This window comes from Centruroides sculpturatus, unplaced genomic scaffold, assembly GCF_000671375.1.
Source record: "Centruroides sculpturatus isolate CEXI.00-Female unplaced genomic scaffold, Cexi_2.0 scaffold763, whole genome shotgun sequence".
Taxonomy (NCBI): Eukaryota; Metazoa; Arthropoda; class Arachnida; order Scorpiones; family Buthidae; genus Centruroides; species Centruroides sculpturatus.
The window spans coordinates 403,442-418,290 of record NW_019385963.1 but is presented as its reverse complement, the minus strand read 5'-3'; the positions used below and the strand labels follow the sequence as shown (position 1 = coordinate 418,290).

Below are 14,849 nucleotides of genomic sequence, written 5' to 3'. Positions count from 1 at the left end.
GTTTACGCCGACTCATCGCAGAATGAAAAAGGTTCTGTGGCATTAAAATTAATTCAGCATGTTGAGACTCGATGGAATTCGTATTTCTTGATGATTGAGAGATTTGTACTACTAAAAAATTTTGTTACACTAACATTGCAAAAGTTTCCAGGGGCACCCGACATGCTCTCTGGTAGAGAATTAAGTGCTTTGAATGATGCGCTTAAAGTACTAAAACCTTTTTATAAAGTAACTAATGAAATTTCAGCAGAAACTCACACTACCATCAGTAAAATTATCCCATTTTTAGGGTTAATGTTTAATGCACTTTGCAAGGTTTCTACAGAAACAAATGTGGGAAAGAAGTTGCTGGAAAAATGTTTTAGTAATCTTGATTTCCGTTTTAAATCCACTGAGACGAAGTTAGTATATAGTGTTTCCACATTACTAGACCCAAGGTTCAAAAAGCTAGATTTTAAAAGTCCAGCATGTTGTGCAAATGCAATTAAACGTGTAAATGCAGAACTTTGTAAATTTCCCTCTGCTGAGGCTCAAATAAGTTTTCACAATAATGCAGAAAATAAACTTGAAGATGATGACCTTTGGTCATCCAGAAAAATTGATATTAAGATAAAAAATGTTAACACAAATGCAACTTTAAATTCAAATTTTAAAACTTTTTTAGATGCCCCTATTGTGCCTCACAATAGTAATGCTTTGGATGTGTGGAAATCCATGAAATTTTTTAACTATAATTTATGTGAACTTGCCATGAAGTGGCTTTGCATTCTTGTCACTTCAGTTCCAGCAGAAAGATTATTTTCCAAAGGTAGAAATACTATCAACAAAAAGTGGAGTTCTTTAAAGCCAAAGAATGTACACAAACTTCTAGTTTTAAATTCATTATCAATTGAAGAACTGTATGCATTGGAACTGTAATTGAACTATACAAGTTGAAAATAAAATTAAGTTTTGTTTTTTTTTTAAATTGTTTGAGTTTATCTTGATTGAACAACGATGTTCCAATGGGCATTGATCAAACATCGATGTGAAATCAAACATCAAAATTTAGCATCGATGCTTAGGCAAACATCGATGTTTGACATTGATGTTAAAATTATAGACATCGCATAATTATAGATTAACAGGTAATTAATCTAGTATTAAAGCTATACACCAACCAAAGTCGAATATTATCGGGCAAGAAACGGCTACAATACTAATAATTTAAAAGATAGTTTGGCATTAGAGTTAGGCATTAAGCACCATCTCTTGATAAATTTAATAATTACAATTTAATTAAATAATTTAAACTAATGCCGATTCTTGGGCTGATTCTTTTCTTCCGGTAATTCTAAAATTATTTAATTAAATTATAATTATTAAATTTATCAAGAGATGGAGCCTAATGCCTAACTCTAATGCCAAATTGTCTTTTAAATTATTAGTATTATAGCCATTTCTAGCCCGATAATATTTGGCTTTGGTTGGTGTATATGCAGTATCATTACTTCTTTCATTACTTGTTGCAAAAAATTCATTGATGCAAACATAATTAAAGAACTGTTCAATGGTATCTCTGATAGAGCAAAATTCATCCCATTCTTGGAATGTTTGTTCAACATCTTCAACACTCATTTCCTCTTCAGCAGCACTGATTTCTTCTGCTTTGATGTATTTTCATTCTCTTCTCTTCATATTATGAAAATGGAGAGAATGCTGGGGTCCTAATTTCCACTTTACACTATGAGTTACCAGGAATTTTGCATTAACAGGGATATAAGAAAGTCCCATAAGGACAGCTGAAAGACAAAGAATCAGTTCACACTAACAAGGTATGCATTAGCAGGGGATTCCTGTAAATCATTTTACAAATCAACTTCATTGGCTAAAGTATGTAAAACTTTTGGCCTTCATTACTATGTTATTAAAAACACTGATTAAATAAATTAGTGAATTAATTTATTATTTTGATCATAGCATAAATCTGAATGATTTTCAAATAAATAAAATATAGTTTATTAGTACCATCAAGTTTTAATTTTATCTTAGATTAAAACAAATGTCATAGCAAAGATATGTAATTCAAACAAACCTGCTACACCGGTTGGACTTGCTCTAACTTCTGAAACTAGAAACTTGTGCTTCAGTTCGGCTTTTACTTTCTCAACATTACTATTAATATTTTTCCTATGAGATGAGAGTTCATCTATAATTTGCTGTATTCTTTTTAATTCTGATTCAATATCTATCTCTTCTGTGGAGGAATTCTGCAAGAAAATTTATTATTTATTGATTACAATAATTTTAATTATAGTGGATCATGTATATTAAAAATTAGGTTTAAAAAAGACCATAAATCTATTGTAGTTGATCATACAAAGACAATTTAATGCCTTCAATCCAATTCCCATATGTAATACTAGTGTTCCTACTCTAGTATTACAGGTAACCCCTGTATAACATGGGAGTTATGTTCCAAAAAATTGCTGTGTTATACGAAACACAGAACTAGTACGAAGAGGGGGATTAGGTTCCAAAAATTAAAAAAACATGCTATTATATTTTCACATTTAAGATAAATATCTTTATTAAAATTTTCTTAAGAAGTGATACATATTAATTAATATAAATTAAACAATGTTTTCTTTGTCATCACTAAGCACTATTAACCAAGGGCATTTTCTTTTGGCAATATATCCTTATCCTCTGAGCATTTTTCTGCATTATCTTCAGATCCATGCTCTATCTTTTGCAAAAAATATGTTATTTTAGATTGCTTGCTTTTAGTTAAAAGATCTTTATAAATTTCCTTATATGGTGCTTGAAGAATAAAGCAAGTATGGAATAAGGGAAAAACCATCTGGCAACACAAAAATCAGAAGCGTCGAGATATGGCAATACTGAAACAAGTTTCGAGAAGGACCATGTGTATAGATAGAAGGCGGGAAAAGAAAATTTGCATACTTAAGTACTAATAGTTCACGAAAATTATGCAGGAAAATCTGATAGTATGTACGCAATTGAATGAAAAATGTCAAATGGGGCATCTTTCTCATTTAAAAGCTTTATCACGTTTATTGAACTGTTGTATGGAGATTTCCCTAATTTCAAATTAAATAAAGTTCGCTTTTAATAGTTTTTATTACTGTACATTTCATGTTGTACGAGGATTTTACCCAATTCTCAAACCATGTTAGAGTGAATCCTTGCTATAAAAGTGCCGTGTCATACGGGGGTTACCTGTACATATGGATGCCTACATCAAGCAGTTGTTTGTTCCCACTTACAGTACAATCTCTAGAATTACTAGCAGAATTCATTTATTTAAGCAGGTGGAAAAAATGAATAGATTCAAATAAACAAAAAAATAAAATAAAATAAAATAAGCCTTGATAAATCCAGCTACAAATTTATTGAAATAAAAACATTTTTCAATTAGATTTTACTGATCTTCTTCAGTTACAAGCCTTTCGAATTCTTTAGAATGTGTAATTAAAAATTCAAAATAACTAACCTAAGTCGTAAATATGAATCTGCTGTAAATTACAAAGAATAGCTCCTATATAGACTAGCCTTGAATTGAAACTGGCCATCGACTGAAATGGAGTCAATCCCGATGGCTGAGTCCTGGTCATGCAGCTTTTTATTTGGGTTATAATTTAACATCCAGAAGAAAGCTATTTATTTCCCAAAGATCTTTTTTATCATATTTCACAGAATACAATTATAAAATATACCTTAGATATATACTTTATGAAAATTTTACTCATTTTAAAAATACTTGTAAATGCATTCTTTATAACTTTTAAATGATTTATTTTCATCAGACAAAAAAACTGGCACACAAACTGAAACTGTATAGTAAACAAACAAATTCATAATTAAATGCTAATTCTAGCAGTAAATGAACAAATAAACTTTAATGTTCAAATGTTTTCAGCTGTCTTTCAGGGTCCTCGTCAGGGAAAATGCATAAAAAAAAAAAAAAAAAAAAAAACAGTTTTATCTTTTGAAAAGTTTTAGCTTTCGAATATAGCTGTGTTCTAATTTTTAAACATTTAAACACTTTTGAATACAAAGATCGTTACATATTAAAACATATAAATAAATTATTTTTAACTAAAGCTATAAAAAATTTATTAATAATATAATATATGGTGTTGTAAAGTTAGCCCAATGTTTTAATGTATAAACAATGTTCGATAAGGAAAATTGTTTCCTTTACATTGCCTAAAGTTAAATGCATAATTACACATAAAAAATTATCGTTATGCTTTGTGGCATTGTAAATAATACTTCCGCGATTGTGGAACTGGAATATAGTCGGAGTTAATGCAATCTCCCTTCATGCTCGCTATATAAATTTCAAGAGCCTCTAACGAACACAAGTCATGTCAGTCAAAAGCCCTGTGTAAAAGAGTAGCTTCATTCCAACATGGAGAAACCCTGGGTTTGGTAGCATACTGGGCTAGTGCAGTATTAAACTTCCCCTTGGACATATCATATTTGTGGTCCCGTATTCTAGTTTCTAGTGATCTGTACGTGGATCTGATGTATGTGGGGAAACCAAAAAAACTGGATTTTTTTGTATAAAAACTTTATTTATTAACTTTTTTATAAAATTCTTTCAGTCATCTTCAAAGTACTCTCCATTAGATGCAATGCACTTGTGAAGTCTTTTTCCCCACTGTTTGAAGCATCTCTGGAACTCTTCAACCTTGATATTGTCCAGTGCCTTTAGGGAAGCTGTTTTTACTGCCTCCACATCATCAAAATGCTTCCCTTTTAGATTTTTCTTCATTCTCGGAAACAGAAAAAAGTTGCACGAGGCTAGGTCTGGTGAATACCGAAGGTGGGGAACAACAGGCCATCCCCAAGAGGCCAAATAGTGGGTCACTCATAAGGCCGTGTATGTGGGGGCATTGTCATGATGAAGGAATCAGTCACCTAATTGCCAAAGTTCTGTGCATTTCCTTTACACATCCTCTCGCAGACGTCTTAAAACTTTTTTGGTGGATTTTTTCAACATTTTCATCGTTTCAAGATGTTGAAGGATGCCCAGAACTTCGCAGGCGAAAATAAACAACAGTAAGAGAAACACAACATTACGCTCAAATGTAAACCTACAAACTGATACTGTCTGCACAGATGTTTCATGAAGGTCTCTACTAACCCTATCTAGCAGAACTTTCTATTACGTCTACAAATGGCAGCATGCTCTCAGTTCAGATTTTTTTTTTTGAGTGCCCCTTGTATGTTATATGTCTATTGAAACATTCATGTTGCAATGGAATGCAGTATACTCCTGGTGCTTTTTTGTCATCGGATTTATCTTTTGCATTAGATAAGAGCCGAAAAATGTTCCATTTTCTCTTATAAGTTAAGCACAAGTTTAAATCCTTAGCAATTCTATTATAAATTTGTTTGAGGGACGGTTTGTAAGATATAACAACCCAATTGTGCTCTGCATCATTAACTCTCGTGTTGGTGGTAGCTGGTTGGCAGCGAGCTTGTTTATTAAGGACTGGTGGTACCTATGTGCAGATGCTATACACTTGATGCATTTCATTCATTGTAGATATCAGAAATTTTCAAGCAATTTAGGGGAGATAACTATTGAATGTTGAAGGCCTAAGATTGCGGCAAGACCAGTGCATGTGAATCTATTGATGTGACTCTGTAACTTTGTTGTGTAGGAGGTCTCAGCGGGTTGACACTCAATTTCAACCCGCTGAGAATATACTGACATAGGTTGCCCTTCGCATGATTACAATTGCCTTGCTCTTATCCGATCTGACCATTGTGATGTTGTTAGATTGAAGCCAGTTCTTACTGCATCTGACGTAATTCCAGAACTTATGTACATCAGGTTCAGGCTTGTAGCTTTCAATTACCATCAGCGCCTTCCATCAAAGATAGTCCTTGCATGTCTCTGGATACTCATTTCCTCTAGATAGTAATTTCTTCATGTTAGGAATGCACAAACACAGATTTGGTGATTGAGGCACGAACATGGACCAAATTCGAATGTCTTCTGGAAGTATTCTGGACGAGAGATGTCCCAACATGTTATAACATTGTTGAACTTAGGTTTTGGATGCTGTTTTTGTATTTTGATTATCCAGTTGAGCTTTTTTTTATATTTACATTGCAAGTTACGCTTGACACTTGCTTCTAGATCAATGACTCTGTAGTTCACCTGTTTCAGGATAGTAAAATCCTGTCTATATAAGTTCTTCTCAAAATTGACGAGTTGTTTCAATTTATGGTACATCAGGCATCTGGTGTGTCAAATAGCCTGTCTATATGAGTTCTCCTTGAGGAGAACTTATATAGACAGGATTATATTATATTATATTATTAATGAATTTTTTATAGCTTTAGTTAAAAATAATTTATTTATATGTTTTAATACGTAACAATCTTTGTATTCAAAAGTGTTAAATGTTTAAAAGTTAGAACACAGCTATATTTGAAAGCTAAAACTTTTCAAAAGATAGAACTGTTTTTCAGTTTTATGCATTTTTCCTGAGGGCCTCTGAAAGACAGCTAAAAACATTTGAACATTAAAGTTTATTTGTTCATTTACTGCTAGAATTAGCATTTAGGTGTGAATTTGTTTGTTTATTTATTTTCATATTCATGATTGTTTTACTACATTAATATGTTGTAATGTATTCTAATCATTTCTTCCATTTCATTTTTTTTTAGCTCAGTTTTTTATTATTATTTTTATTGTTATATGGGTTGTTAGTATTAATCAGATCTTTCCTAATGTAACTAAAATAAATAAACAAATATGGTGTGTTGTGTTGTTTACTCTAAATAGTTCTCATTGTTCCCACAACACAACTTTCAATATAGCTCCCTTGAGATCATGAGCCACCAAATATACATACATACCAATTCATATGTCATTTAGTATCTGAAATATTTTAAGAATTCATTCCTTGTATTATAATTAAAATTTGCATAGAGATACGATGTCAATGTTTCTATGGCAAATTCAGTATCAAAGCAATAAATAACTAGATTTTTGTTTTAATATTAATTAAAATAAATCAATATTTACCTCTACATTTACTTTATATTGTAAATGCTGCTTGATTTGAAGTTTTAGAGCAATGGCATCTTGTTCAAGTTTTGTATTTTCTCTTGATAAACATTCTAATTTCTATAAATAAAAAAATTATTAGTTTATTATAAAATTTAAATGTCATTTTAAACAATGGAACAATATCGTTTTTAAAACAGTTTTATAGCTATTTTATTGATATACAAAGCGGACCACAAGACCCTTTGCCAGAGATTGTATTAGAGATCTCCCAGTCTTAGACATGGTCTAATTTGGTGGACTTTGAGATATTGTGAAAGTGAAAATTTATAAATTCCACCTTACAGTAGTCAAAGATCTAAAAATGGCTACTAGGAACTGCTGTAATAATTCACAACTGTCATCATGGAAGTTGTCCATAACAACATGAGGAAAAATTGAATTTGGGTGGAAAATAACTTCAAACTAGAGTGCATAGAAACTTTGTAGTCATCCTCTAGGAACACAGTCCAACTCCTGTTTATTTGTTTAGCAGTTGTATATTTTTTGCAATTATACATTAAAAAATTTTCTCCATCATACACATCAGTTACATGATTTTTCACTTACATGTCATATTTTTCTCTACTCTGCAGCACTTTTGTCTCACTTATGAGTTATTTATTCTGAAATGGAAAAATTGCTTTAAATTTTCTTTTTCACTTTCTCAGCTTTTATATATAACAGAGGGAAAGTATGGCAATTGGTCACAAACGACCTCCCAAGATTTTTACATTTTTGGACTTGAGACCTAATAAAAAGACCAAATAGAAGGAGTTAGAAAATGTTTGTGCAGTGATCGTTTTTTGTTTTCTTCACAATGGTAATTGGTTCTGTGTTTGTTATTACATAATTAATGCTACACTTTAAATTCTAATAAATTGAATAAACTGACATTAGAACACAATAATATTGAAACCATTTGCAATGCAAGTAGCATTCAACATTCAGGTTTTAATATAAAATAAATTAAAATTTTTGAACAATTGCATATTTAAAAATTATAAAAATGATTGCAGTTACTTTTTCACAAGTTAAGTAATTATTTATCTATGCATTTACATGCTAAAAGTGAAACATAGAAAATCATCATCATTTCTGTGTCCAAATTCATGAATCTAAACCATCTCCCTCTTTTCATTTATTCAGAACAGGATCTTGTGATGTCACATAATTAATAATTTTTAATAACCCTTAACAAGGTCATTCTAATGTGTAAATATATCAATCTCTCTAGATAAGGCTACTTGAGAAAGATATACTGTATCCTTGTGTGAGAGCCCAAACTTTGCAATAAATTTTTGAATAAAATTGTTTGTTGACTGTGCTAAAATTTGTTAAAATTTTTTCTGCATTTGTTAAATGTTAAAGGATATGATTGTATCTTTCACCTTGGAGTCATTTCCTTTCCAAGATGACACATCGAATGTGTCACCAGAAACTTACAACTGCAATTCATCTATTGGTCACAACCTATAACATTTCCAAAAAAGGGCATGGAAAATACCCCCTAATAAAAAGGAGGGATTAATGGTGATCAGAGTTCGTCCATCATCGAGAATTTGCTGTCTCTAAAGTTTGTCACTCATCTTGGATACATTACCCATCCAGCTGATCACCAAGCTATCCTACAAGTCCTATTAAGCTATCATCAAGTGATCCACATTGAATCGACTTGTTGAACAATCCTGATATCAAATGATGTCCAATCCGAAATCCTCCTAATCACTAATTCGCACGATCCTCCAACTCACCAACAACTAAGAACTGACTTTCTTGATTTTTGCAAGGTTATCTGCCCACAAACAAATGTGAACTCTCTCTCTCTCTCTCTCATAATTATGTGACAATGCCAAAGGACACCCCCTATGCTTCGGCACCACAGAACCAAAGGGTCGACATCGCACTGGCAAAGATCATGATGACAAATTTCTGTCAGGACTGACACCACTGTGTCTTTATGGATAGACACAGAAACCGTTAGTTTCTTGCGTGTGAACAGTCACGTACATAGGTTAGGTTCGGATTGGAGACAGAAGGAGAACTCTGGAAGGAATGCACTCTACAAGGTTAATCCATTTAACAAATATCTGTTTAATTATAAAGCTATTTACAAGGTTATTTAGCTTAGGATTTATAAAGAGGGAGGAGGTTTAAGCTTAACAACTCAAGAAAGAGAGTTACATGAGGTTTGCGTGGTGATAAACACCTGGACTCTGATTAGATCCTTGTTGAAGAATTCCCGTGGAGGTCAAGTTAAGGTGTTAATCCAGGTTGGTTTTAATTCAGATGCTAATCCAGATTTGGGTTAAGGATTTAGGATGGAGGGATGCACACATACACATAAGAAGGTTCTCAGCCGATGATGAGAAAAGCCTTGAATGTCATCGTCCCCTCCTCTTTATATGGGGTCTCTCCTGGGTTTTTCCCATTACTTCACTTGGAGTTTCATATTTAGGCTTCAATCAACGAGTTTCACCCATTAAGTCAAAGTGACGTATTTGATGTGTCACTCCCAACAAGGAACTAATTCCGTGGGAAACAGTTTAATTACCAATTTAATCATTAATGTTTTTGAAAAATTATCTGGATTTGAACAACAAAATTTTAAAATAATCCCTTTCCAAAACCCTTCTTTAATAATAAGGTTTCTTCTAATTTCGGCTCTCACAATTATAATAGCTAATTTTCATAATAGCTTAAAATCCTTATAAATAGATGTAAAATGATATGTAAATAAACGGGTATTTGTTAATGTTAATCTTGTGGGTCAGTGCATGTCTTTCACATGCTGTCTCTCGGGCCTTCTCTCTCCTGAATCCGACCACCTACACATATGACCGCTTGTGTGTGAACTTAATAGTTAATGGCCATCACGATTTTGATGTCTGTTAAGACACAGTGGTGTCAGTTCTGACATGGCACCAACTTTGCAATCACACTTGCCTTCAAGTATATTGTTTTTGTATTCTTGTTAAGTTAATATGTAAACAAATTAGTTTTTATGTTATAGTATTTTCTGTGCTGTTCATTAATATCAATCTTTTTTGACACAAGTAAAGAAATGTTCTGTTTATATGAAAAAGACATTTTTTTTTTTAGTATATAAAAAAAATTCAAATTTGAAAAACTCTTATTAAAACTTAAAATTCAATTTAACAGTTTCAACCAGAATGAAAAATAATTATGCAATATTCGACGATACTCTGTTTCTATCTTGAATACCCTCATTTTTAAAAATAATTTTCTCCCATTTGCATCATTACATTCCTATGGGTGGTCTTTCTCACATAGAGAATTTCCCATTGTGAATCTCATTAAATTAAATCCATGAGACATCAAAAGAGATGCTAATAATGCTCATGGAATAAAAAAAAATGTTATAGAATTAATAAATAAATAAAATAAACATTTCATTAATGGAAAGTTAGAAAAACTATAAATGAGATAAATAATCAGAGTATGTTTTGAAAACTAATGTGCTTTTATATTTAGAAAAATTTCTAATAATATATAACTTTTTAAACAGATTTATTCTTGTGTATTGTATGCCAAATGAGAACATTCAATAGTAAGAACTAACTAAAACTAAATTACAAAGAATTAATTACTGTATATTAGTTTCATTTAAGAAGATGCAATTGAAAGAGTGAAAAAGAGTTTTATTAATAAAATATAAGACTTTTTTTAGGGAGTTACCAGAAATCGTCTATTATTGTATATTAAAAATATTACAATAATGAAATAAGGTGTGATAATTGCGACATTTTCAGACATTTAAATGACCATCTTCAGACCAAAAGATCTTTTCAAATAGCAGTTAAAAAATTCAGAAATCAGAATTAGAACATACATTCTGCATATCAGAAAATTTGACTTACAATAGAATGTTCCAAATATTGATAAGAACACAACTTTTAAAATTGTTGGACCTGAAGATGGATAATAATTATCCACAAAAAACCTTTATATATGTGTTGTGTCCATTACAATATCCACTAACGTTTTCAACCTCCACCAAGGTCTTCTTCAGGTGCTGACTTTCAAGGTTTTTTGTGGATAGTTATTACTCAACAGTGTTACAGTTAGAAGTCGTATTCTGAAGATGGATGTTTAAACTGCTGAAATCATTTGAAATAATAAAATAAATGCTGGAGAAATAAGATATAATAGTGGTAACATTTTAAAAATCATCCAGTTGGTTTTCAAGTTAAGATATTAAAAACTTTAAAGTAGAAGTAATAGATTTCAACAATGTTTGGATTTGAAAACCTTTCTAAAAGTAACAAATTCTCCTATGTTTTCAATAGTCACACATCATAGGCAAACTGTATACAATGCAATAGGTTTTTCATTTCAGAAAGTGAGTGAGGACAATTCAGTTTTGCAAGTAGGTTCCAGTATAAGTGCAGTTTGTCAGAAACATCTTTTCTCTCCAAGAAATAGAAGATCACTTTGCTTATTCATTGAAAGGCTAGAATGAGAGACACATCAAGCTGTGGCTTATGATATCTTGCAAAGTGTACAGAACAATTGGATTTCCCATCCAAATCTCTGAATACAACAACATGTCAATCATATCAAATGTATCATCCGAACAATCATTTTGCTTACATACAATGTTTGACTTATCAGATATACCTGAATAATATTAGTAAGAATGACTTTAGTAAATTAATAAAAATTAAATACCTGTATACTTTGCATAAGAAACCGAGTGACTCTCGACAATTCTTTTTCAATCATTCGTTGCTGTTTATATAATCTTCCTATGTCTACAGCATTATTCCTGAATTCTGAAACTTTCTTCTTAATTCCATCTAATGTGATTTCTAAAATACCCTAGATATAAAAAAAATTCAAATTCTGTTCTCATATTTGTACTTATAACAATTAAAATTTACATACATGTTTCTGCTAAACTACTTGATTCATTTTTCATAAACATTTAAATATTTTAACTTTAAAGTTAAGACTACAAAAATATACATTTTCGAGTCTGATGATTTACTCTTGTTTTTAATGTAAAAGCATCAGATCCTCAAATAAAAGGCTGATGTTTGATATTGTTTTTAACTTTGTGAATTTTTACCTACTGTATTATTATTTGTTTTTTAATGTAGTTTTTTCTTCAATCCAATGTAACTGTTACTTCTGTGGTTGAGTTAAAGGATAAATGGACAAACTTGAAAATGTATATATTTGTAAACAGTCTTAACTTCAAAGTTAAATTAGAAGATAGCCTGAGTCATCATGAAAACTGTATTTAAATATTTTACTTTTATAGTGAATTTTATTAAAAAACAGACTTATAAATCAAAGCATTTAACAAGTTGGTTAAATTGAATAAATGATTTAAATAATTTCTCCTTTATAAACATAAATATTTATTTAATATAGCCATTAATATAAAACTATTCAATAGGACCTAATGGAAACAGTTTTTACTTCTAACAAACAATGTCTTACTAATTTTAAATACTGAATACATTGTTCTTTTTGCAATGTTGGTTGAATAAACAGTCTTTTATTAAAACAAATAAATAATTCATTCACTATTCTGAAAGGATATTGTTGACTAAATTATATATCATATTTTATGCACTTACAATTAGCATCTGGATAATTGTATGTGCATAAAATATGTGCATTGTGTGATATTTATAATTGATTTTTCACATATTGTTTGAAATCAAAAATAATTTGTTTTTATTCCAAACAAATACGAATAGTTTCAGCTGTCATAAGTAAAATAGTTGTTTATCAGAAACTGCCTGTACTAAATCAATTACTAGAATATAGGACATCTTAAATTCAATGAATATTAAAGTTTCATAATGCTGAAATAGTTTAAGCATTGGAGTGCTTAAAGTTTTGTTCAATTCCTGATGCTTTTTAAATTTCAAGTAAAAATATTTATTATTATAAATTTATATATTAATAATGCAATTTTTATATATCCAGATGCTAATTTATATTTGATCTAACAAGAATATTCACTAGACATATATATTACTAAGTTACATATATTATAATAATAATAATTTATTATAATATATTATTATTATAATAATAATAAAAATATAAGTTACATATTATAAGTTACTAAATTACATATATATTACTAAGTTTAAAATATTTTTAATAAAATAGGAAGAGTTTTAAACTTTCTAAATATTACTTTTTAAATAATTTAATATGCATATAATATAGTCTTTAAATATCAATACATAACTATTTGAACTTACTCGATCTTGCTGTAATGAAGTAAATGTATTGAATTCATCTTGTAACATTCTATCTGAGTGACAAAGTTGCTGCAACCTTTCCTAAAAACATGATTTTAAATTTCAGATAAAATCAATAATTTGAATACAATACATATATTGCATTTCAGAAACCATTTTTAGTTAATTAATATTTATATATTTATTATAAAAACAATATTTTAAGTTATATGCATATTATTAACATACTTAACATGTATTAATGTTCAAATTTATTAACTTAATACAAACTTCATATTCCAAAACTTCTTTTTACATCCCAATTATGCAAATACAATAATATATATACTATACACAGTACTATAATATACACTATAGAATTTACTTACTGAAATCATTTTAAGACTTGCCTATATTGATAATAATAGTTGAATGATAAACTTAAGTAAGATTAAGGAATAAGTAAATAACACTACAATTTGTGGAAATTCTGATTTCATTGATTCTGACATTAAAAGGACATGTTAAAATAATTAAAAAGTGTATAACTTGGAGATTTATTAATTAATTGTAATTCATCCAGTGTTGTTTGCAGCTGCTGTTTGCTGTACATTCTTCAATAATAGCTAGCATATAATTAAAATAAGAAATTCCAACTTCTGTACTGCAAACAAATAACCATTAAAATAATCAATGCTTAATAAAAAATATCAAGATTTCCACACACGAAAACCAATGACATGAAAAGACAATCTAAACTGACAATTTACCTAATACGTGTATAAAGATCACTTAATCAGAATTCAGTTTTAGTTAAGTTTTTATAGTGTACTAGCTGTTTCCCCCGACTTCGCCCGCGGAGGTTTTGCAAGCAAACCCCATTTATATTCAGTATTTCAACAACCATAATAATTGTTATATAACACCTACCGCCGAGAATGATGAGAATTGCCGAGAATCAAACAAACAATTTTCAATTTGATCAATTTTCTGGAACGTTTACAATCGTTCTATAATCGAACCGATACGCAATAACAAATTCGAATCTAAAAAGGTTCGCCATTTGGTTAAAAAATCAAAATATATAAAAATATTTATAACAATGTCTGAAATGTTATAATTTAATACACCTAAGTACTTAATGAAGACTAATCGTAACAAAAAATCACATGCGAAATAGTACAGTAGAAGCCATTCTTCCTGTTAAGCCTTAATGCTCTCTCTCTCCCCCCACTTGGGAATTTCGAAAAATCCCTTCTTAGTGTGCGTTTTCATGACGAACCCTAACTGTGTACCAAATTTCTGCTCTTTAGGTCCAGCGGTTTGCTCTGGGCGATGATGAATCAGTGAGTCAATGAGTCAGTCAGGACAAGCAATTTTATATATATAGATTAACTATTTTTCACTATAAGTGCTCATAATTAATGAAAAACTATAAAAAGTTTATGATAACAATTCAATTTTTGTTTCTTTTCTTAGTTATTTTTAAAATTATGCAAAATATGCCGAAAATTCTATGGATAGAGATTCAATATAAGCATCAAGCT

At 30.1% G+C, this 14,849-nt stretch overlaps 1 protein-coding gene across 1 annotated transcript in view; it reads right to left on the bottom strand.

The window, feature by feature from the left end:
• LOC111612830 overlaps positions 1-14,849 on the bottom strand; it is a 115,320-nt gene that overhangs the window by 4,245 nt on the left and 96,226 nt on the right. Inside the window, exons 21-24 of the mRNA XM_023354087.1 lie at positions 13,324-13,404; positions 11,768-11,917; positions 7,055-7,156; positions 2,040-2,249 (exon numbers count right to left, since the gene is read on the bottom strand). Coding sequence (XP_023209855.1) covers positions 2,040-2,249; positions 7,055-7,156; positions 11,768-11,917; positions 13,324-13,404 — 543 coding nt within the window. The remainder of the gene's footprint in view (positions 1-2,039; positions 2,250-7,054; positions 7,157-11,767; positions 11,918-13,323; positions 13,405-14,849) is intronic.